Below are 24560 nucleotides of genomic sequence, written 5' to 3' on the forward strand. Positions count from 1 at the left end.
AGGAGTGCTCCTGGGATCACCACGTGTGCAAGGGGAGGGGATTGCAAGGCACTTTCAAGGAGACCTCAGCCAATCCCACAGGAACTCTGAAGCTGGATGGCTGCTTCAGATATGTTCTGAGTTGGGACAAGGGGGCTGGATCTTTATATTCCCATGTTGAAAAGTTAGTGCTTGAGGGCTTTCTGAGAAAGGGTGTGTGGTTTGGGACAGAGGTGCTCTCTGCTGCTGAAGCGATTGAGGGAAAGCTAAAGTCCTTTCTTCCTGAGGATCTGAGCAGTGCACTACAAGATTCAGTCCTGCCCTAGTGTGTTCCGGTTACCGTAACACAGTACTACAGAGTGGGTAACTTACTAACAAACTTATTTTTCACAGTTCTCGGGGCTGGAAGTCTGAGATCGGGTGCCTTCACCCTCATGACCTCATCCCCTCCTAAAGGCCCCACATTCTGACACCGTCGTGTGTGTAAGGATATCCATGTGTGAGTTTGGGGTGACACAAACATTCGGGCCATAGCAACTAGCGTACCCCTTGTATTAGCAGATCCACTTCTTGGTGTAAGTGTGAGGAACAGCTCCTTCAGGATCCCAGGAGGCCTCTTTTCCTAGGAAAAACATTGACAGAAGCAAAGTCCCAGCCCCTGCTGCTGCAGCAGAGCCCCCATGGTACTTACTGTTTGTGCTACGTCCTTCGCCTTTGGCTAACACCACTACTGGTCTAAGTGGCTTTCCCTGTGGCAGGACCCAGAAGCTTGTCCCCATAGTGCTGCCCACCGTGTAACTGTGGCGTGGGCTCCTAGGGATTGTGGTCGGTTACTCCTGCCTGCACAGTGACTTCTCTCTGCATGCTGACCCCTGGCTGATGTGCCCAGCTGGCAGTGGTAGCTAACATTTCAGTGGGACTCCTGCTGTGCCTCATGGTGAAAACAGTCCCCCTTTTGCAAATTAAGACTATCAACCTGCAGGAGCCAGCGTTGCAAGGACAAGAACGGTTTCCTGGGTGGGTCACTAAGAGTTACGTTCATAGGGACCAAATTGTCAAATGTTACACAGAGGTAGAACAGGGGCCATTGGCCCTGCATTCTTTGGGCCCTTAAGGATGCCACAAATTTCTCCCTTCTCCTTTCCCCCTCAAGCTGCAGGGCCAGTCCCAAGCTTGTTTCAGCCTTCCTGCTACCACAGTTCTGACCCCACAGGCCAAGGAATCAGCATGGAGGTGGCGCCAGCTTCCCTGTCTAATGTAATTACACATTGAGGAACTAGGGAGTTGACTGTTGACTGGGTCCATCCACCCAGGGACCCAGTGCTTCATTTATTGCTGGGCCTCATCTGCCCCACTCCAGCAGAGCCCCATAGTGACTCTGCATCTCCCGGTTTCCGTCTCTCCTCTGCCCCTGTGTTCAGCAGTCCTCAGAATGCTTCAGTATTCCCTTTCTCCAGTGGGAATTACTTGAGTAAATGGCTGTTGGTTCCTTTGCGGAAGGAGTGGGGAAATCATTATCCTCTCTGTTTGCTGTTGAGTTCTCCCTCCTAAAGACTTAAGAGTTTCAGTCTGAAAATTGGCTCAGATCCAGATGTTGGGCAAGGAATCATGGCTGCTCATCGGGGAGACTGTCCTCGGCCACCTAATTATCTAGCCATGAATTATCTTGATGGTGCCCACACATTGGCCGCCCATCTGTTTCACCCACCCTTGTTCTGGGAGCCTCTCTAAAACTCACCAGGTGAGCCTTCCTCCCCCACCCCTCAACATCTCCCCCACCCCTCAACATCACCCCTCAATATCAGGAGCTCCTTCACGTGGCTTCTGACTGATACGCAGTGAAGCACAGCCCTTCTGGCCTGTATTATCTGACAGTCCTTTTGTTTCCACTTTGCTTGATTATCTGAACTCTGATGCATCATACCAGCTTGCTTCCCCTGGTAAAGTTGTACAACCTGCACACTCCAGAAGGGCCTACCTTGTGCCAGGGGCTCATCCTGCTGCCACCAGTGCCGAGGTCCTCATGGCCAGCCAGGTGGCTGATCCAGCTCCTAAGATCCTGTCTTAGTGTCTACTACCTCCAACTCTTCTTCCAGTACACACTGCCCCAAGTGAGCCTCTCCAGGAAGCAGCCTCTGAGGTGGAGGTCAGTCTACAGGGGTGCTCTTGGGATCACAACCCGGGGAAAGAAGGAAGGTAGGGATGGGACTTGTCTGAGTTCAAGGAAGGACATTCTAGTATGGCTTTGTACTCTCACATGGAGCAGGCACTGGGTATGGGCTGCCCAGGAGGGAGGGGGCCGCAACCTTGGGCAGGGCGAGCTCCAGCTGGGCAGTTCCAAGGAGGGTTAAGTGCTGGGGGCTGTGTGCTGACACAGTTCCAGAAGCTGGGGGGCACACACCCCTCGGTCCTGCTAGGGGGATCTGGGAGGAGCATCACACCTTCCTCGACGCCATAATACCATTGTGGCACACAACACTCAAGGGTGACACAGTAGTATTACCCAGTATCCATTGCATACTCAGATCTTCCCATAGACTCCAAATGGCTTTTATAGCTTTTTAATTTTTCAGTCCAGAATCTAATTAAGAATCACTCATTGCATTTCGTTGTCATCTCTATAGTCTTTTTCAATAAGATCCCCCCAGTGCAGCTTTTACTTTTTTTTTTTAAGATTTTATTTATTCATCAGAGAGAGAGAGAATGAGAGAGACAGAGATACAGGCAAAGGGAGAAGCAGGCTCCATGCAGGGAGCCTGACGTGGGACTCGATTCCGGGACTCTAGGATCATGCCCTGGGCCGAAGGCGGTGCTAAACGGCTGAGCCACCTGGGCTGCCTGGCTTTCAGTTGTGTGTGTGTGTATCTTTTATGACATTTTTGCAAAGTCCAAGAGGTTTGTTTTGGTTTTTTAAGGATTATATTGTGTCTTGCAAACTTTGTTTCCTCACCTAATTAGGTTCCAGCTAAACATTTTTTGGCAATAATATTCCTACACAGGTTAACAGCGAGGATCGTTTTGTGCCATCACTGGCGACAAAATTTGGTCACTTGTAAAGGTGGTATCTACCAGTCTCTCCATTGTAAGGTTTCGTTTTCCTTTTTTTTTTTTTTTAAACTTTAAGATTAATAAGTAATCTATAAGGTGATACTTTGAGACTATTTGAATAACCTGCTTCTCCATAACCTTTCACTGCTGTGGTTTTATTAGCATCCGTGTCTGATCTTTTACTAAGTCAGCTATTACTCTGGTGTCTATGAAGTGGTAATTTTTCTAATGCCAGCATTTTTTTTCTACCTTTCTTAGCAGACATTCTATAAAGTTCCCTCATTTTTTTTTCTAGTATAGCATTAGTATGTGGCCAGAGATTCTTTTTTATTCAGTGAGCTAGAGTGTCTTGCCTTTTTTATTCTTTTGCTGCTTAAGTTGTCCCGCATTTAGCCAGCAGGAGCCTTTTCAGGCAGTTGCTGTGTGCTTTTAGCATGCCTCTATCGTTCATTGGTTGTTTCCATACCTCGTGGCACAGGATTTTTCAGGGATTGGCCATCTCTGGCCCTGGTTCTTCCCACTGAGGAGCAATATCTAGAAACCAAGATAGGAGCTCTAGCTGACCTTTATTATTACTGGGCTGTCATTGCTTCAGGAGCTTCTTGATGGAGAAAACTAGAAAATATGAATATTCCAAAAGTCTGAAGTACTTACTGATGCCTCTGATTCAAATCCCTAACTACATATTCCTTACCTCTTCTTGTTTCATATTTATAGTTCCCTCCTCCCCACGTGAGAACCCTGGTGTCAACTGCATCAAATACTTTTTATCCTAAATTCTTCCTGAGTTTCATACTAGTGTAACTAACTGCCTCTAATCAACAACTAATGTCTATCTGGCTATCCCACATCCAAATCAGATTTAGTGTTTGATGGATGCCCCAAACTGAACTCCTCTCTCTCTCCTTGGCTGTATACTTTGGAAGGGCAGCTATGGTGTTCACCTCATTTACTGATAAATGCCCAATATACAGCATAGTATCTAGCAGGTGGTTAGTGCTCAATAAATGCATGTCTTCTAGGACAATTCATCTTGCAATAGCATGTAGAATTAGAATGCAACTGTCATTACTAAAAACCTGAATTATGCACTTTAAAACGGTGAATTTTACTGCATGTGAGTTTCCTCTCAACGAAGGTGTGAACTTTGAAAGAACATGGATTCTAGGTGAGCTGCTGTGGTGGTGAGGAGACAGGAGCTTCCTGTGAGGGCTGCAGCCCCAGGAACGGGAACTGGGTGGCTGCTGTCCCTCAGAGCAGTGTCACACCATCTGCTGACCTGCTGGTAGGACCCAGGACCTGTGGACTGAACTTTCATCTTGAAAGCAGAGCTGACTCCCTCTAGGAGCTCTGGTCCTTATCATGCGGTCCTGGTACAACGTGGAAGTGCTGGGGACTGGGATGAGCGAACCCTGCCCAACAGGTTGACAGCTAGGGCTTGAAGGCTCCAAACGCACGGGGGGGGGGGGGGGGGGGGGGGGGAGGGGGGGGGCGTGGCGGCTTTGCTTTCTTTCTCTTTAGCACTCACCCCCTATCTGAATATTTCTGCAAGCATTAGCTCATTTGATTTTCATCAATGAAAATCAGTCAACAACCTGATGAAGTAGGGACTATTTTCATCTCCATTTCACAGATGGGAAGAATGAAAGATTAAGTCACTTGCCCAAGATCAAGCTGGGGTGAGTGGGGACTCCATCCCACTTTGCTCCACTGCAATGTTATAGAATAGGTAATTTAAGATACACAGGATCTTAAAAGGTCTACCTACTTACCTGGAAGATGTATACCACTAAAACATCTGGGAGGGAGAAGTGTGACACAGGACCGCTGACAGACTAGGACGTCCCTATTCCAAAGACAAACGGGGGGCTGGTACCATGGGGCGTCCACAACTGCTGTCCTCACTTCTGAACCTGTGACAGTCTGTCATGTTCTGCTTGACAGACTTTTACTGCTCTTGGTTATGTGCCTAAATTCCTGCTTTTCTTCCTGTTGTGCTGTCTAGGACAGGCAGTCCACCCTCACGGCAGTGTTCTGCTGTCCTCAAAACTGGAGATGTGCTAGCGTGTTTAGAAGCAAGATAAAAACGCCACCTAGCCCCATTCCTTGCTTACATTCCTGGCGGGGATCTGGTAGTTTAAACACACCTAGGTGTCTGTCCAGTGCCTCAGCCTCATTCATTGACCCATCAAGTGACTTTTGTAAAGTCTCAGGGAAGCTAGAACAGGACCCTGGGTTGTTTATTTTCTGGCAGCCTTCCTTCAGTGGCAGTACTGCTCTTGACAGGGTTGTGGTTGCTTATCAACTTTTATATGACTCACCGTTCAGTTCATTTTTGTGAAAACAGTTGTCGGTAAAATAAAGTATTTGAAGAAATCTTTCTAAATACATGTATTTATTCAGTGGTTTTTATTTATTTATTTATTTATTTAATTTTTATTTATTTATGATAGTCACAGAGAGAGAGAGAGAGAGGAAGAGACACAGGCAGAGGGAGAAGCAGGCTCCATGCACCAGGAGCCTGATGTGGGATTCGATCCCGGGTCTCCAGGATCGCGCCCTGGGCCAAAGGCAGGCGCCAAACTGCTGCGCCACCCAGGGATCCCTATTCAGTGGTTTTTAAAAGTCAAAAGCAATATACAAACTGTTAAGTGAGAATGGGAATATATCTTTATGTATTTTTTATAGTTTCATAGTCTTTTTGTAACTTATATGCGTATTACTTTTGTAATTAAAAACTAAGTTCCCTAATTTAAATAAATAGGACAACCATGACAGTTTGACGTGGCCAGTGTGCAAAATCAAATCAGGTCAGGCATCCAATCTTAATGGTTCTCTAAATGTGAATATGGAATGTGTTATACTGAAAGCTTCCTCTGCTTGGAAAAGATACTTAAAATTTAAAGTAAGAAAAAAAAATTTAAAGTAAGTATATGCCTGGAATTCTATATTCCATAGATGAGAAAGATTAAATGACTCCAGTAGCATTTTTATTTCATTCTGATGGATGTTCTGTGAGAGTGCAGAAGAGTGAAAGCCTGGGCTAACTTGTGGCCTGTTGCCCACCCCCCCTCCCCCGCCCCCAAAGGTGTTCTGGAACCGTAAAATCAGCAGAGCCTCTTAAATTATCTTGCTTACCAACAAATTTTAGTAGTAGCATGTTAATATTTTTAAATACTTGTAACATCTCATTTTGAGAACTACTAACTTGTTCCTATATAATAAGAAAAGACAGTGATTTTCTTATGGTAAGCTGTTTATTGTAAGATAATTTACAAACATCTTGCTGTCTTTAGTAGTTTAAACAATGGACCAACAATTTCTTCTGATGAGGACAGCAGTAAGCTAAAAATAAAATCAGCGGGCTGAATTTCCCTTCTTTACCTGAAAAAGTACAGAAGAAATAACAATCAGTTCTGGAGGGAAAAATAATGATGTCAAGAGATAACACATATTTAAGTGGGGTTTAAAGAACTGACTTTACATAATAAAATGTTACTGTATACTAGTTCTCAGTTTTGGTCTGGGGATCTTTCCATAGGATCCATGAAGGCAAAACTATTTTCTTATTTGCCTGTTTTACTCGAGTATATGGTAGCATTTTCCAGAGGGTACATGACATGTAATATCAGGACAGAATGAATACAGACATAGATGAGAATCTAGTGCTCTTCTATTATGTCACACATGAAGGGGTCCTGAGACCACCAAATTTGAGAACCACCACTCTCCACTAATCTATATTTCATATTTCAAAATAATGCTAATTCTCTATCCTTAAAGTTTATTTAAAAAAAAAAAAAAGCCCCCTGGCATTACCCATATGCTACAAGCTGGCAGCTATTATAAATGGGTCAAAATCTAAATCTCTGAGAATCCATTTCACTGTTGCTAAATCAGCTTCAATCATATCTAGATAGATTTCTTTCTGGAGGGGTTGGGGAGAAAGTGTGAAATATTGCCACTTTACCTCTTATCTGAGGATGAAACTTGGTTTTCATTAATCCCTGGTTATTATGTTAGAAGAAAAAGACAAAACAAGCCAGTCAAGAAGCAATCCATGCTAGTTAATCAGGTATCGTTTCCAACTAAAAACATCCATTTCTTCATTCAGTATCTTGAGCATAACATGTAAATTAGCTACCAAAATATTCCTTTAAAACAGATTCAATGACTGTTAAAAAAAAATTACTAATTTTGGTCTGGTTAGAACAATAAAACCATGATGATGCAAGAAGGCAAAACTGCACAAGTGTAATTTAAGCCACTATTTTTGCTATCAATAGAACACAGTATATTACTAAAGAGCCAAACATGTTTGTATTAAATAATAAAGTTTTAGCCAGAATAACTAATAGGTTATAAAGCATGCAATCCATTCATACCAACAATCCAGGCTTGGAATGCACAGCCAGCCCTTAATTAAGGATTTAGACTACCTTTCTAGAAAGCCGAAATTTAATAATCGATTTCTGATTTTTTTGTTCTGGGTCTGTTTTTATGTCCCAATTTCCCTCTCATTTCCCTTATTTTGCTCCTGTTTAGCCAGGTTTCCCATGTTTCTAGTTAAGGAAGAGTGTGATCCTCAATTCTGCAGATGCTCTATCCTCACATTCCCTTTTCAAGAGCAAAACAAGATCCTTGGTTCTTTGGATCTCACGGCTCCTGAAACCTTCAGAGGCAGCTCTTTCCCCTGGGGCCTCTTTCACCACCCAAGAAGAAAATAGCCTAACATTAGCAGAAGGATATAGAGGGAGGAGGAGAACGTATAACTTATTTACGTAATCCTCGCATTAGCCCTCATGTGATACTGGGCAAAACTGAGTCAGAGAATATTAGCCAAGTTTATCAAGCTAGTAACTGGCAGGGCCATTCTAATGGCTAGCACGTTAGTGACTGAGAAATGGATTAGTTAGTCTTAACAAAGTCATGCTCAGAAAGCAAAATAAGACAAAGACACTTGGGCTGGTAGAGCTGACTACTTATACAGTGGTCTCCAGAAGTACATTAGTGTGGCTGAAGCTCAAGGGAAGTAAGACGTGGTGGTGCTAAGACTAGACTAGAGTTGGTGGCCAGAAAACACAGGATCATGTATATCAAGCTAAGGTGTTTTGCAGGATGATTATGTAAGAGAATGGATTCTATTCTTTTTCTCATAACACTGTTGCAAGGCCAGATGTAAATATTGTAGGCTTTGTAAGTCACGTACTATCTCTTTTTAAAACAAAATAACCATTTAAAAATGTCAAAACTGCTCTTGGCTCTGAGCCACAGTTTGCTGTTCTAAGGCATTTTCTTTTTTTAAGATCTATTTTTATTTATTTATGATAGAGAGAGAGAGAGAGAGAGAGAGGCAGAGACACAGGCAGAGGGAGAAGCAGGCTCCATGCCGGGAGCCCAACGTGGGACTCGATCCCGGGTCTCCAGGATCTCGCCCTGGGCCAAAGGCAGGCGCGAAACTGCTGACCCACCCAGGGATCCCCTCTAAGGCATTTGCTATTGGGGCTGTAAGCTCTCTGAGGGCAAATACTGTCACCACCACATCCTCAGTGTCTAGCACAGGGTCTGCCACATAAAGGGCACCTGATATCCTTTTTAATTCAGGAGAGAAATAACAAGGTTCTATCTGCATTAGGTAGGCCTAAAGGGGGAACACTCAAGGGATATTTACAAGGTAGAATTTATAGAACTTAGTAACCGATTAGTAGGTGGTAAGAAAGAACGAGTTAAAGATAACTTACTATATGATTTACCTCTCGTCGCAATTACCTGTGTATTTTTGTTACCCTGTTAGAATATCAATGCCTTGTTCACATCCTTTGATACTGCCTAGCACTGAGGTTGGCACATGGTGGGGGTTCACTTTAGTCACTTTTTAAATAGAATCCCTATTTTCTCAACCCTGATTTCACAAGCACTAACATAATCCAGACAACCAAGAAGTTTTCTTGAGGAAAATAATACATTATAATATGGTACTGACATAGAAAACTTATAAAATAAAGAACCAATTTTTACCAAGATTTACCAAAAACCCCAAGTTTTATGTGCAATTGAGCCCAAAAGCAGTCCTACAAGTCAGAAAGCTTGGTTTAAAGGCAGATTTTATAAACGATACCGAATTATATACATCCTTATTCCTAATGCTTTAGGAAAATGAGAGCTAGCAATATATTGATTTCTAAAAAGAAGATACTAGGCCAAAAGTTTCAGCCTAAAACAAGCAAAAGAAATCAGAGCTTTCATTTTCACCAAATCTTTATGTCCTAAGAGTAAATTACAAGATTAGGCAGTGGATCATTTCACCTTTCACAAAACAAAAGTGAGCTTTTAAACATCCTTATGTTAAGCCAGCAGAAGGGGAGAGATGAGGGAAAGTGTCTGAAGGCAATCTGCTGCTACTTACAGAGCTGCGGCACCAGAGATGATTTCAATCAACTCTTTGGTGATGACAGCCTGGCGGGTGCGATTGAACGTCAAAGTCAGTTTGTCAATCATCTCAGCTACAAACAAAACAAAGGGATTAGACAACACAATCCAACACTACAAGAGAATAATTTGTTCATTAACATATTCAAAGATGTATGTTGCTTAATTTAAGATTACGAATTTGCATGTCTTTTTGGTATGAAACCTGGCCTCTCGAAACTTTTACAAGTAATTTTACCTCTTCCATGGATACCTGTTCAAAATACTTGCTAATTTACTGTCTACCAAGTGCCCTATACTTCCTTTAAGGCCCTATACTTCCTTTAAGGTATTTCTGTCTTTTCAGGTAAAAATATTCAAGGAAAGGGATGGTCATTGGTCAAAAACGTCACAATCAGTGGCAGAGGGATGCCGGGGTGGCTCAGTGACTGAGTGTCTGCCTTCGGCTCAGGTCATGATCCTGGGGTCCTGGGATTGAGTCCCCCACTGTACCCCTCACAGGGAGCCTGCTTCTCCCTCTGCCTGTGTCTCTGCCTCTCTGTGTCTCTTATGAATAAATAAAATCTTAAAACAAAACAAAAAAAGAATCGGTGGCAGAGCCTGTGACTAGATCCTTGTTCTCTCGTCTTTTGGTCTACTTAAAGAATGGCAATGTTTTTGATGCAAAGATCTACACGCTACTCAGCAAGAGAATCCTGAGAAGAGATCCACTGTGTGCTTACAAGCGTTCTTGCTAGCATTGTCCATGGCTGTCATCCTGGCACTCTGCTCACTCGTGGTGGATTCCTTTAGAGAATAGTAGATGATGTTGGCCAAATTGTATTCTTGGTAATTCTGCAGCACATCAGCATCAATATCATCATAGATACTCATGCTCTCTGTTAAAACAAGTTACAAGTTATGAATTTCTTTGAAGTTGTACAGTGCAAAAAGGGATTTAATCTGAACAGCTTACTAGTATAGAAACCCTAAGTAATTATAAAGCAGAAGTCAATGTAAGATAGGTTAAAACAGTTCTAAAAGTTTCATCTATTTCCACACTATCAATTATAACAGATTTTCAGCAAAACATAATGTGTAAACAAAGCATTTGATATTCTACTGCAAATGTTTAACTTAGTAAAAACCAAGAAGCCAACGATTAAAATAACTTCCCTGCATTTCAAGGTTATGAAGTCCTCTGGATAGCATCAGAGTGCCTGGCACAATGTCAGCAAATAATTTTTTTCTTAAATAAAAGAATTAATGAAAAAACTGAAACTTGTTTAGGGGAATACAAAAATCCCAAATTAGTCATTTGATTATTGGAGAAATCTGCAGGTATCCATCAGGAAAATGAGAGGGAAATGGAATACAGAAGGGAGGGGAATCAGAAGCCAACACAAAATGCTATGGATGATAACCCCAGTTTTATACCACTAAGAAAAAAAATGACAACAGTCAATTAAGAATGGCATGTCATTGTCAGAAACATCCAATGTCAGAGACATTAAAATGTTAAAAAAAAAAAAAAAGTATATCTTAATACATAAAATACTATATGGAGAAAGAAAAAATGCCTCAGGAAAATAAAATTGGTTCCAGAATATTACTTCTAGGATACTTCCCTGAGAATGATGACATTCCTTAAAGAAGAAGACAAGAGAGTTGAGTGGGGCAACATAAATTTGTTGTGAGCACTGTTCACATAACTGCTCCAGCTGCTGATCATACTGTGCTTTGGTAGAGTTCCCAGAGATTGCAAAGCCAATTCTAGCTAGGGTCTTCAATCTTCGAGAACAAGAAAGCGTGTCTAATCATTTATTTATTTATGTTCAGTTAATGTAGGAATGGAGTAAGAGATCATGGAAACCACTGATAGATGGTGACAGGAAGAGCACAACATCATTTTGCTACAGGCCAACCTGACAATTACTATTTTCCTGAACGCACAAATCTCTGCTCTCTACACAGAAAAATACTTTTCCTACAAAAACTGCTTACCAGCACTTGCCACGGTTTCAAGGGAAAAGATGGGCTTTTCTTCTGTCTTGTAGGAGATGACAGACCTAAAAATTAATAAGCAAATGTCAACCTCAAAATAGTATTTTAAAATTTAAGTAAGAATTTACTTATTTTAAAGAACACAAGCATGAAAAAGTTTCGATTTCTAAATTTTTCTTGCCTGAACCGATTAAAGATGATAGACCCTTCGTCAAATTCATATCCAGAATTCAGCAGTTCCAGGGCAATGACAGATGCATCTCCAAAAGTAGGAGGTTTTCTTCCTACTTCTTTGAAGGACACCAGGAACTGGTCAGAGTGAGTCCTACAAGAGAATCAGGAGATCACACAGAGCAGTTTAAAGGATTATTTCTGCCAAAATAACACGGGAATAAGGAAAAGTGATTATTTATTTCACTGTGGATCAAGTTTTTTTTGGGGGGGGGGGGCAGGCAAGGGCATATTCACTGAGTAGAGTTGTTCTATCCATTATCATGATTATTTAGTGGCTGCAAGGAATAAGGACTAATAATCAGTCCTCTCTTGTGTTATATTTCTCTACGCCTTTATTTATCTTCTTTCTATCTCAATTAACTGCTGTTTATTTCTGATATTTCCAGGCTGTGCTAGCTACCCAGAGTCCCTTGTTTGTTTAAAATGCCAACTAGCTTTTGATATTCCTATTGCATTCCACTTGTACTAGATGGAGAAACACAAGCCAAGTAAAAAAAAAAGAAACATATATTCTGGTATTTCTGAAAAAAATAAAAACAAAACCCAACCCTCTGAGAGTATAAAAATAGGTAACCAAAAAAGGACCCCTTGCTGAAATAAACCACCAAAGACACTCCCGTTTATTCATGCTTGCACCCATTTACACATAAATAGTATCTATTTAAATTACCTATGAAGTATACCCCTGATTTTATCACCAATTCCAACAAGCATAACTTCTTTCCCAGCTGCTTGGAGTGTGGCCACCTCATTTTTCATCTGTTTAGCAACCGAGGAATGAATAGCACCACAGAGCCCTCGATCTGAAGACACACCGATAAGAAGATGTTTCTTCTTGTCTTCAGGCACCTTAATATCAGCTTTTTCATACAGGGCTTAAATACAAACAAACAAAAAACAGGAATTTTAAAATATGTAAAATACACTAAATATAGCAATAATCGCTGATTTACGAAAGAGATGAAAGAGTTGGCTGTTTTTGAAATGATGCATTTAATTTAGGAGGTACCTAACTAATATAATCAAAACTGTTATTCAATTCACAATCAGGTTGAAAACCATAAAGCTTAAATCTCTATATCATAAAGGCTCTATGGGCCAATTAATCTCAAACGTTGACTTAAAGAAATCTCTGGTACAATTAAAGAACTTGCAAGGAGGCCTGAATTATAGAGTACCAACTTACCTACACATCAAACTCGTGAAGAAAACAAATGTTCAGTATACAAGCAAAAAGTAGGAAGTATTTAGTGACCTGCTTCTATAATCAAACTCATATAAAAACTATTGGCATTAAAATAGCAGATGCCACTTTATTTTGGGGATTGCCTTAACCACCTCACTTGGTTGGTCTAGTCTTTTAAGGAGCAGAGGCCAAGAGAGGATTAAATTGGATGAAATATGCACAGATTTTACTGGGAAGCTCAGGAAATGGCTGTGGGAGAAGTGGGAAAGGAGTCAGAAGGGCCTTCACATCATGACACATGTCTGAGCTCTAGGAAGGAGGGAAGTGAGGTTGGGTGGCAGCATCCTGGACTACTGTATAGTTAAGGGGAAGTTCAGCAAGGAGGTTGGGGGGACCGCAAGTCTCCCAGGAACATGCCTGCTTGGGCATCCTGTCTGCTCGGGTGCTGGCTAGGCATAGCCCGTGGGAAGCGTGGCCTGCGTGTAAACGCTGGAGGAATTCCAGTGGCTGGGACTCCTGCAGGTGCAGAGCATCTTCACGGCCACCACATTCACTCATTTCAACAAAATTCCTGCTACCACCTTTTTCATTAGAGAGCAGGGATTCTCAAATGCTTAAACTGGGGGATCCTCCATAAAAAGCAGAGTAGTATGATGGGAGGACACCCGTTGGGATGAGCACTGGGTGCTACTCCTGAAACCAGTATTACAATAATATGTTAACTAGATTTTTTTTTTTTTTTTACAGTAGGCTCCATGCTGGGCATGGAGCCCGATGTGGCGCTTAAACTCACGACCCTGAGAGTAAGACCTGAGCTGAGATCAAGAGTCAAACATTTAACTGACTCAGCCACTCAGGTGCCCCCTAATTAGAATTTAAATAATAATTTGAAACAAAACAAAAAAAGGAGAGAGAAGTACTCAATTCCAAAGTACTATTTAAGTCTCTTTTTAAGTTTTATATTATATAGTATAAAATGCCTGTTAAAATTTTCTAATTTAAACATTTAAAATGATCAGCCATTTAGTATCTAGCCGTTAATATTTGGTTTGAAGGACTTCGGAACTGACTGAAAGCCTCGGCTTGAATTTTTAATATTTTACTGCAAATACTCTAATCAGACTTCTTTATTAATTTCGTGATTATGGACTTCGGAGGGAAAAACGTTTATTATACTTAATCATATCAACAGGAAAGGTGAATAAGTGAAATAACTTTCCCTTTTTTATAAATAGGCTAGAGTAATTTATCAACCAAACTTAACTGAGCCACCAGGTTGCTTCGTATTTATCATGCAGCGAATGGGATTCACAAGAGCTGGTGCTGGTAAGGATTGCTGGAACCTAACCTGCCAAACCTCCTCTGTACTGTTATGTGAAACTAAATGTAGCGTTTTGAGAGAGAGGACCCATTTCCACAAAGGCCTAGTGTTCTATCATTTTCTCATGCAAAGTTTTTACCAGTATAAATGAACATTTAAAAAACATGGAAGAGCACAAGAAAACTTTTGCACGAGGTAATTTCTATTAACCTATTAATTTCTATTAACATAACATCTATTATGTTAATGCACAGATAATACATAAATTTTCTTCAACTTGGAAATAAGCAAATTTTGCCTTTTTTACAGTTGATGTTGACACATTCCACTCATGTATCCATGCTTGCTCAGTCAACTCCACTGTAGGGTACCACGTCCCCACCCCACGGTCCTAAAACAGCACATCACAATGTCACAGGACAAAGCCAAGCACCTGAGTTGAATGCGCTATATCTCTAGTTCTTTTCAATGTATAGTTAATAATCTGGAAACATTTTCAGAGTATTTTAAACATTCAGAGAACATACAGCGGTTACCAGGCAGGCTTTGATGCCAAATCACCTAAGTGCGTGACCTCGGGCAAGTTACTGGACTTTACTGTTTCTGATCTGCAAAGCAGGGACCCTAGCAGTTTTGACCTTCATAGGGTTGCTATGAAAAATGAGTAATGTCAAACTCTCACAATAGACCTGTTATCACCAAACACCAAATAAGTCATTAGTGGTGATCTCTGTTAAGCAGTTCTTCATAATTTGTGAATTACTACACACTTCTCTTACCCAAAGAGCCTACTCCATACACTCGAGCTGGTTTCAGCTCTCTCTCGGCTCGGGCATATTTTGCTGCTGCTACCATTTTCATAGACTTGGTGATTTTCTGGATGTTTTTGATGGACTTTAGTCGCCGGGTAACTGAAAAACAAAAGTACTGTGTTACATTATAGGAGTTATAATGTCACTTGTGAATTTACTGCAATAACTTTCTAAACTGCAAGGCAGAATAATCAGCACTTAGACACTGATTAACAGCATGACGCTAACTGAGGCTTGAAATTAAGAATGAGTACCAAGCAGACGTGACCCAGCTGCTCTTCGGCCAGGCAAGGTGGCCACGTGAGTGCTAACAGAAGGTCAACCCAGCTGCCACTCACACAGGACAGGCAGGACGGCCACAGAGCAGGGCAGTTTATCATACATTTAAGACATTTAAACAGGAACGCCTGGGTGGCTCAGTGGTTGGGCACTTGAGGTCAGTGAAACCTCCACTCAGGTCGTGATCCCGGGATCCAGGATTGAGTCCCGCACATCAGGATCCCTGCGAGGAGCCTGCTTCTCCCTCTGCCTCTGTCTCTCTCTCTGTGTCTCTTGTGAATAAATAAATAAATAAATAAATAAATAAATCTTAAAAAAATTTTAAATATAGCTTTTTCCACTCATATCATTGTACAGACAAAAGAATGAGAACAACCATGTGTTGCCTCACTCCAAAATAAGTTACATATCATGCACATATGACCTAGAATCATCTTGTCGATTTTGACCAAATATACAATGGGCTAAAGCAGCATATTTTTCAAAGTATTTTATTGGTCAAAATTTAGTTTTTGTTAATTCACATACTGAAAGTAAGTACTTACTATCTTTTAGAGTTGCCATATTTCGAACTTGGATCCTGAAAATAAAGGTTTAAAAATATTTTAGTTTTCTGAAAAATTGCCCAATGCAAGAAAAACCTTCAAAGTTAATAAGTTTAAAGAATGCCCCACAAAGAAACAACCTATTAAATATAGGACTCTGACATACATATATTTATACACACACACATATATTTAATCCCTTAATACTGATAGCAAACCTATTATTACCAAAGGCCTCATTTTGTGTGACCTGGCAACACAAACCTTCCACTGCAGTCACGTGGTGTTCACACTTGCTCTAATCCCGGTTCCATGCCTATGCCTGCACTGTTTCCACAACAGAAAAGTCCTTCCCCTTGTTAGGTTATCCAACTATACTTAAAACCAAGGTCAGGCACCTCTAAAAAGCTACCTTGACTTCCTTAGTTCATCAAAACTTTCTCAAATAAGATCAAGTAGATCAATTATACATTCTAACATGACCACATGTGTGCAAGTACAGTTTACTTCTCCAACTCCACTCAATAAAAAATGTACTAAGCAGCTATTATGCTTCAGGACATGCTCTGTGACCACAGGAAGCATACTATTCTCTCATAAACAAGACTCATAAAAACTTACGATTTACATTAAATATTTTTCTAGTCTTTATGATTAAAGTGCTAATGCATAAAAATGATTTGACTTAAATTTATGTTACATATACACACATACGTGCATATATTTATAAGAGATAAATACATGAGGCTCACCCCACCCTAAGGAAGACAGCACATTATTAAATATAAATTATTTCAGCTCTTAAGTCCCTACAAAGTGCCTGTGTTGGCTCAGAAAGCTCCATGGGAGAACCAAAGATCTGTAAATTTGTAAATAAAAAAGGCCTAAGGAGGGCATTCCCAAATAGTACATGGTTTTGAAGCTGGAGACATAGGTTGGGTTAATAATTTTAAATTTTATTTTATAGGTTAGCAAGGAAACATTGAATATAAGCCACACCCAGTTTAGTTTTTCAGTAAAGTACCTCAGATGGCAGTGAAAAGCACAAAATGATACTGTATTATTGATAATATGAGGGCTGCTGCAGCCTCCAGACGTGAGAAAGCAAGAATCTAAACTAACATGTGGGCAAAGCAACAGGGAGAATAGATTTATGAGCAAGTTCTTAAGAGTGAAAAGGAAAACAATAAGAATGATTTCCAATTTAATGACTTGAGTAGATAGTGTTGTCATTAACCAAGGCAGAAAGACTGAGTGGGGATGATCTCTCTAGAGATCATGAATTTTAATGAATAAAGACCATGGGAGAAGTGGAAATGTCCAATGGGTTTGGGAAACATGTGAGACTTTTGATACTTGAGATACAGATCTGTAAGTTGGTGACAAAACTGGGAAGTAGAATTAAAAGCAGAAGGAACATTTCCTAATTTTATGAGGCCAGCATTACCCTAATATCAAAACCAGATAAAATTATAAGAAATGAAAATTTGAGGGCATGATCTCTCAGGAACACAGATGCAGAATTCCTCAATAAAAGATGAGCAAACTGGGGGTGCCTGGGTGGCTCAGTCGGGTGCCTGCCTTTGGCTCAGGTCATGATCCCAGGCTCCTGGGATCAAGCCCCACATTGGGCTCCCTGCTCAGCGGGGAGTCTGCTTCTCCCTCTCCCTCTGCCTGCTTGCAGTCTCTCTCAAATAAATAAATCTTTAAAAAAAGAAAAAAGAAAAAAGAAAAAGATTGGCAAACTGAATCCAACAACGTATTAAAATGAATTATACACCATGACACTATGACCAAGTGGGATTTATTCCAGGTATGCAAGGCTGGCTCAGCACTTAAAAATCAAATAATATAATCCATCACATCAACAGGTTAAAGAAGAAAAATCATATGGCCAATAAATGCAGAAAATTTTTTTTGACAAAATCTAATTCACATTCACAGTAAAAAACAAAAACAAACCAAAAAACCCTCAGCAAATTACGAACAGAGAATTTCCTGAACTGATAAAGAACCTCTACCAAAAGCCTCTAGGGTTTAATGACAAGAACTAGGAGTTTCCCCCTAAAATTGGGACTAAGGCAAAGATGTCCTCTCTCATCACTCCCATTCAACATTGTACCAGAAGTCTTGGCTAATACAGTAAGACAAAACAGGGGGGAAAAAAAGGTATACAATTTGGGAAGGAAGAAATAAAGCTGCCTTTGTTCATAGATGACACAACTGCCTATGTAAAAAATCCCAATGAATCGGCAAAAACCTCTCCTGGAACCAATTACAGTAAGGTTGCAGGGAACAAGGTCAATATATACAAGTCAACTGCTTTCTTTTATAGCAGCTATGAACAATTGGGAATTTCAACTTAGAAAAACAATAGCATAAAAAAAGGAAAGAAAAACAGTGTCATACAGTTGTACACTTAAAAATGGTTAAGATGGGTAACACCTAGGTGGCTCAGGTCATGATCCCTCACAGTGGGCTCTGTTCAGGAGTCGGCTTCTCCCTCTGCCTCCGCCCCTCTTCTCCCCAGCTCATGCGGTCTCTCAAATAAATAAATAAAATCTTAAAAAAATGGTTAAGATGGTAAATTTATGTTATGTACATTTTATCACAATAAAAAAACACATAAAAAAGACTATATAAATATCTAACAAAACAGGCCATAAGAAACCCACAAAACCAGGACGCCTGGGTGGCTCAGTGGTTGAACGTCACCTGCCTTTTTGGCTCAGGGCTTGATCCCGGAGTTCCAGGATCGAGTTCCACATCAGACCCCCTGCATGGAGCCTGCTTCTCCCTCTGCCTATGTCTCTACCTATGTCTTTGCCTCTGTGTGTGTGTGTGTGTCTCTCTCATGAATAAATAAATAAATAAAAATCTTAAAAAAAAAAAAAAAAGGAAAAGAAATCCACAAAACCGATGAAAGAAACTAAATGCAAAGAGTTCATATTTATGAATATTCAATATTACTAAAATGTCAATTCTTCCTAACTTGATTGATACAATTTCAGACAAAATCTCAGCAAGTTATTTTATATATACACCAATAAACTGATTTTAACATTTACATGGAAAGCAAAACACCCTGAATAGACAATACTGAAGAACAAAGCCAGAGAATTGATACTGCCTGAGCCCAGACTTTCAAGCTTAAGTGAACTAAAAAGCAACAAAACAACAAAAGCAGCAACAAAAACAAATGAATACACAAACCGAAAGTAGAAAGAGGCCTACAAACTCAGTACAAACTGATGGCTGCCAGGGTGAGAGGGGTGAGGGGATGGGGACAGTGGGTGAAGGGGAGTAGGAAGCCCAGGCATCCAGCTGTGGAGTTAAGTTGGGGGGGGGGGGAGGAATAAAAGACACAGCAGAAGGAAGAGAGAACCAGAAACAGATCCACACAAATACAGTCAACTGATTCATGTCTGACACAGGAGCAAAAGTAATTAAATGGAAAGAGGACACTCTTTACTACAAGTGATCCTGAATACTGGATATCTATGGGAAAATATTAATCCAGATAATAAAGCCAGAAAACAAATCCTATACTTTTCACAAAAATTAACTTGAGGCATAGATCTAAGTGTAAAACACAAAACTATAAAACTTCTAGAAGATATCACAGGAAAAAATCTAGGTGCTTTCAGGATGGCTCTAAGTTTTTAGATAAACATGAAAAGCATGACCTATGAAAGAGAAAAATGATTAAGCTGGGATTTATTCATTTAAAAAACTTCTACTCTGTAAAAGACACTATTAGAGAGGAAAAAACAAGCCACACACCAGGAGAAAATGTTTGCAAAACACATCTGATAAAGGACTGCTATCTAAAATACACAGAAAACTCTTAAAACCCAACAGTAAGAAAACAAACAACCCCAATAAAAAAATGAACAGAAGGGGGTCCCTGGGTGGCCCAGCGGTTTAGCACCTGCCTTCAGCCCAGGGCGTAATCCTGGAGACCCAGGATGTAGTCCCACCCACATCAGGCTGCCTGCATGGAGCCTGCTTCTCCTCCTGCCTCTCTCTCTGTGTGTCTTTCATGAATAAATAAATAAAATCTTAAAAAAAAAAAAATGAACAAAAGATCTGAACGCAAATCTCACCGAGGAAGATAAACAGATGGCAAATAAACAGAAAAAGGATGCTCAGTATTGTATTATCAGGGAATTGCAAATCAAAACAATGAAATATCACTATACACCTGTAAGGTTTTTTTGTTGTTGTTTTTTTGGTTTTTTTGAGAACGAGGGGGAGAGTAAGCAGCCTCCCATGTGTAGCATGGGCTCAATCTCATGACCCCTGGGATCATGACCTGAGCTGAAACCAACCAGCAGACACTTAACCACCTGAGCCACCCAGGCACCCCAAGAATGGCTAAATCTTTATTTTTTAAAAAAGATTTTATTTATTCATGAGAGAGACACAGAGAGGCAGAGACATAGGCAGAGGGAGAAGCAGGCTCCCTCCATGCAGGGAGCCCGATGCAGGACTCGATTCCAGGACCCTGGAACCACGACCTGAGCCAAAGGCAGACGCTCAACCACTGAGCCACCCAGGTGTCCTGGATGGCTAAATTTTCAACAAAGGACAATTCTAAATGATGAAAAAGATGTGGAGCCAACAGGAACTCTCACTGATTGCTGGTGGGAATATGAAATGGTATGGCTACTCTGGAAGATGGTTTGACACTTTCTTATAAATCTAAAGTGTTAACATATGATGCAGCAATCATGCTTCTAGGTATTTACTCAATTGAGCTAAAAACTTATGTCTACACAAAAACCTGCACATGAATGTTTTTTATCAGCTTTCTTCACGATCGCCAAAAACTAGAGGCAACCAATATGTCTTTCAATATGTGAATGAATGGAAAAACTGGTGCATCCATACAATGGAGTTATTCAGCAATAAAAATATTCAGCAATAAAAATAAATGAGCTACCAAGCCACAAAAGACATGGAGAAACCTGAGCTGCATATTGCTAAGCAAAGAAGCCAATCTGAAATGGCTTTACAGTGTCTGATTCTGACTATCTGGCATTCCAGAAAAGACAAATCTGCAGCAAGAGTAAGATCAGCAAGTAACATCATTTGTTGGATGACTTTTTTTGTGGATCAACTTTTTCACCCCAACTTCCCATTTGAAGTGCTCTCCTGTTTAGCGTTCATTCAGTTCTAAAGACATCTATGTTACTTTATTATTAAGCACAGTTTGGGTACCTACATAGTAACCTTAAGCTGATCCAACTCTCTTTAGGGGGACCTTGCTCTACTGAATACATAATTCTTGCAAATGAAAACATAAAGTTCTGAATCAGTTGCTTGTTATGGAACATGCATAGTGTCCTGGGAAATCCTCAGGAGATTACTGGAGACACCTGAAACATATCAAATACAGGGACAGAAATATCAGTGGCTGTGATTACCACCATTTACTATGACCACACAGCATCGTTATCAAACCTGAGAGATGTAGTAGAGGAGAGAGTCAGGGAGGTTGCTAGGGTAATGATTCTTCAAAGAAATTACAGAGTTTGCAAGAATGTTAAGGTGTCTAATGCTGTAGAAATATAAAAGTCCATCACCTGTCTCTCCACCAAAAAATGACTCCCTGGCACCCCTGTGACCACCCTAGATCCAGTCTTGTTGGGCAAGCACAATAAACCTTCTCACACTACATTTTACATAGGAACCGTATAACGCCGTCTACATTTTTCAGTTTATGTATCTGGATCCATACCAGCACTTCCCCACCACGCTCTGTTCTTTAATGAACTGTACACTATCATTACCTCCATTTAACAGATGAAGAAATGCTGGCAGAGACACTGAGTACCTTGTTCAGGGTCACATAGTCAGGTGAGTGGCAGCTGAGATTCAAATCCTGGTAGCTGGCTCCAGAGTGGATCTCCTACACTACACATCCTGATACCTCACATGTTTTACATTTACAAGTAAAGAAATATCTGCTACCTCAATCTCAGAATGCAATCTGCCTTCCTTTTCAGTGTATGTAATTCAATTCATGGCTACTGGCATGCTATTATAAAACAGTTCCAAAAAAAAAAAAAAAAAACCAGTTCCATTTTAGAGAATGGGGAACATGGAACATGTCCCCTGATTTGAAGACAGAAAAATCCCACTTCTCCCCAAATCCCTTATTTCCATTTTCTTAAATGCTACTTAATAACAAGTTTAATTTTTGAAATTTAGGGTATCTCACTGAAACTCTAAACAATTAACATAATTTCACATTAATAAATAAAATAATAAGGCCTAATACTTAGCTAACGTAAGCTAACCTCCCTGAAACAAAGACTGTTAACAATAACAAACTGCATTTTTCAAAGCTCCCAATAACCAAAACAGAACAGAGACACCGCCCCTTCGTGGTTCTGTGAAGGCAAAGCTATTTTTCTCCTCTTCCAAACTAATTCTGAGGAGTGTGAAACATTAAGATGGTTTTCATTTCTGAGTTTAAAAGGCAATTAGGAGTGGGAAGCAAAAGGGCACCCAGAGCAATGGAATATGCATGACGCATTCCATCAATGTTTGATGAATATTCATAACCAATTTAAAACCAACATTTCTAAAGGCATTAAGGTCAGGACTACAACCTGTATCTGCCAGTGTAGGGGCCGAGCAGTAGATGTGTCAAGTCAACGCTTATTTAAAACAATCCCTTGTTATAATATCTTCAAACTGTCTTACGAGGTTTTTTTTTTTTTTTTTTTTATTTAAAGTAATTACTACAATTTTATTCAAAATATTTTGTTCTCCTTTCAGGAACTCTTTCCATTCCTGAACAATCAACTTGGATACTCCATCAGGTAAAAATACTGACAGATGACCTGGCTGCGCAGAACAGGGGAAGGAACGAGAGCTGATGCTTGCTGAGCACCACTGCCGGCCAGACACTGTCCCACAAAGCTGTCCCACTAAGACCACGTGTATTTGTTGACCACCACTCTTTTTTTGGGGGGGGGGGTGTATATATATATGTGTGTATATATATATTTTTTATTGGAGTTCCATTTGATTTGACCACCACTTTTTAGTACTGTCCACAGTACCTACCTGGTCCAGGTACTGGACCAACACGTGTGTGAGGAGTGACTGACAACCTACACGACTGAGAATCCGACTAAACAGACTTACTTGCCATGAATACTCATTTTCAGTATTAGAAACAATCCTGACTTTGAAGGCAAATCCACCCACAGTTTCACGCAGGCATTTGCATCCGCTGTCATTACCTCACTATCCTAAGACTCTCTTTGTCCGTTGCTACGAATCCTTTGCTTAATGAAAAACATAACCTGTTCCCATTAAAGCCTTTATCGTCTCTGCACGTGAAAATCAGGACGCAAAAACCTAGCTCGGCGCAGCAGCTTCTTAGAATTCCTCTTTGCTGTAAAAACTGGGGAACTGGTGCGCTCAGCTTCTAGCCAATAATCCCCTTAGCACCGTGTCTGAACTTCTTCCAGACTCTGTCTAGCTTTAAGACATTTCATCCTATTATATGGTACCACCCACAAAACAACGTTTTACTCTGCCTACTGCTGGGCTTTCTGACATGCATTTTTTTTTTCTTTCCTCCCCGGGAAACCAATGTTTAAAATCCTCAATCTGGGCAGCCCGGGTGGCTCAGAGGTTTAGCGTCACCTTCAGCCCAGGGCCTGATCCTGGAGACCCGGGAACGAGTCCCCGTCGGGCTCCCTGCATGGAGCCTGCTTCTCTCTTTCTCTCTGTGTGTGTCTCATGAATGAATAAATAAAATCTTTTTAAAAATAAAAATAAAATCCTTAACCTTGCACCGCCGTTCACAGATGGCGTTTGAAAGCCGCCCAGGTGTCTCCTCCCCCTCCTGGGGACCTTGGGGGGCAGCTTCATGACCTTGCAGGGTAACTGCTTGAACCTGCTGGTTTCGAGGCAGTACTAGGTGCCTCTCCCTTCCGATCGCCATCAGGCGGGTCTCTTTTTCCGGGTCCCTTCTGCACCCCAAGTACCCCGGGCGGAGGGCACTCGCTCCGTGCACTCCGGCCGCGCTACACGCTGAGGGCGTCAAGCACCTCCGGGCGGAGGCCAACAGCTCCCGCCGGCCCAGGCTGCCTCTGCCCGGCTCTGCAGGGCCTCAGAAGGCCCCAGACCTTGCCTCGGGGCCGCCCCTCCCCCTCGGGCCAGGGAACGACTCCCCGGACTGCACCTGCACCTGCGCGCAGGGGGGGCTCCGCAGGGAGGCATCAGGAGGGACTCCCAGGCCACCCCCAAATCGAATCGGACTCGGGTCCCCCCCCCGCCCCGCGAGGCCCCAGACTGCCGCTCCTCGGGTCCCGGCCGCCGCTCCCCTGCAGCCCGAGCTGCCCGGGGCCTCCGCGGGGCAGCGGGCCCAGCAGGCCTTGCGGCCCCCGGCCGGCGCCGCTCGCCTCCACCCGCGTCCGCGCCCCCCGGACCGAGCTCTGCCACTCCTCGCGCCGCTCCCGGCCCTCCCGCAAGCTGCCATACCATTGCGGCTGCACGGCCCAGGCCGAGAGCCCGGCGACGCCCGCCCGAGAGAACATGGTGCCAACGGCGCCGCTGAAGGTCGGTCAGACAGGCCTCACCGCGCCTGCGCGGGGCCTTCCCTACGCGCCCGCCCACCGCGCTCTCTCCCGCAGTCTCGCTTCCTCCCGCCGCCGACGGCGAAGCCTCGCGAGCGTTGGAGGAGGCTGTGCCTCCCGAGGCCCCACCTCCTTCCGGCT

The 24560-nt window shown here is 41.8% G+C and overlaps 1 protein-coding gene across 5 annotated transcripts; it reads right to left on the bottom strand.

Annotated features, from left to right (window-relative positions):
* Positions 1 to 6265: 6265 nt before the first annotated feature.
* Positions 6266 to 24519, bottom strand: ATP5F1C (ATP synthase F1 subunit gamma). Of its 5 annotated transcripts, XM_072749594.1 has the most exons (11): positions 24325 to 24490; positions 21044 to 21197; positions 15817 to 15851; positions 14960 to 15091; positions 12344 to 12548; positions 11621 to 11764; positions 11440 to 11504; positions 10179 to 10334; positions 9434 to 9530; positions 6998 to 7034; positions 6266 to 6411 (listed from the first exon to the last, which is right to left on the bottom strand). In XM_072749594.1, coding segments are annotated over exons 2-10 (843 nt in total). In that variant the 5' UTR covers positions 21046 to 21197; positions 24325 to 24490; the 3' UTR covers positions 6266 to 6411; positions 6998 to 7027. The 5 variants fall into 5 exon arrangements, with proteins under 5 accessions (XP_072605695.1, XP_025872486.1, XP_072605697.1 ...); XM_026016701.2 differs by lacking the exon at positions 21044 to 21197 and having other exon boundaries at positions 24325 to 24519; XM_072749596.1 differs by lacking the exon at positions 6998 to 7034 and having other exon boundaries at positions 24325 to 24443.
* Between the last annotated feature and the right edge of the window lie 41 nt (positions 24520 to 24560).

This window comes from Vulpes vulpes, chromosome 2 (genome assembly GCF_048418805.1).
Source record: "Vulpes vulpes isolate BD-2025 chromosome 2, VulVul3, whole genome shotgun sequence".
Classification (NCBI taxonomy): domain Eukaryota; kingdom Metazoa; phylum Chordata; class Mammalia; order Carnivora; family Canidae; genus Vulpes; species Vulpes vulpes.

What these genes read in the sequence shown, in the direction of transcription:
- ATP5F1C (XM_026016701.2), bottom strand. Translation starts at nt 24,380, where the DNA reads ATGTTCTCTCGGGCGGGCGTCGCCGGGCTCTCGGCCTGGGCCGTGCAG. An exon ending in ATCAGGGGTATACTTCATAG is followed by an intron (nt 11,765 to 12,343) that starts GTAATTTAAATA and finishes ATTCTCTTGTAG; the next exon opens with GACTCACTCTGACCAGTTCC. An exon ending in TGAAACCGTGGCAAGTGCTG is followed by an intron (nt 10,335 to 11,439) that starts GTAAGCAGTTTT and finishes TTGTTTTAACAG; the next exon opens with AGAGCATGAGTATCTATGAT.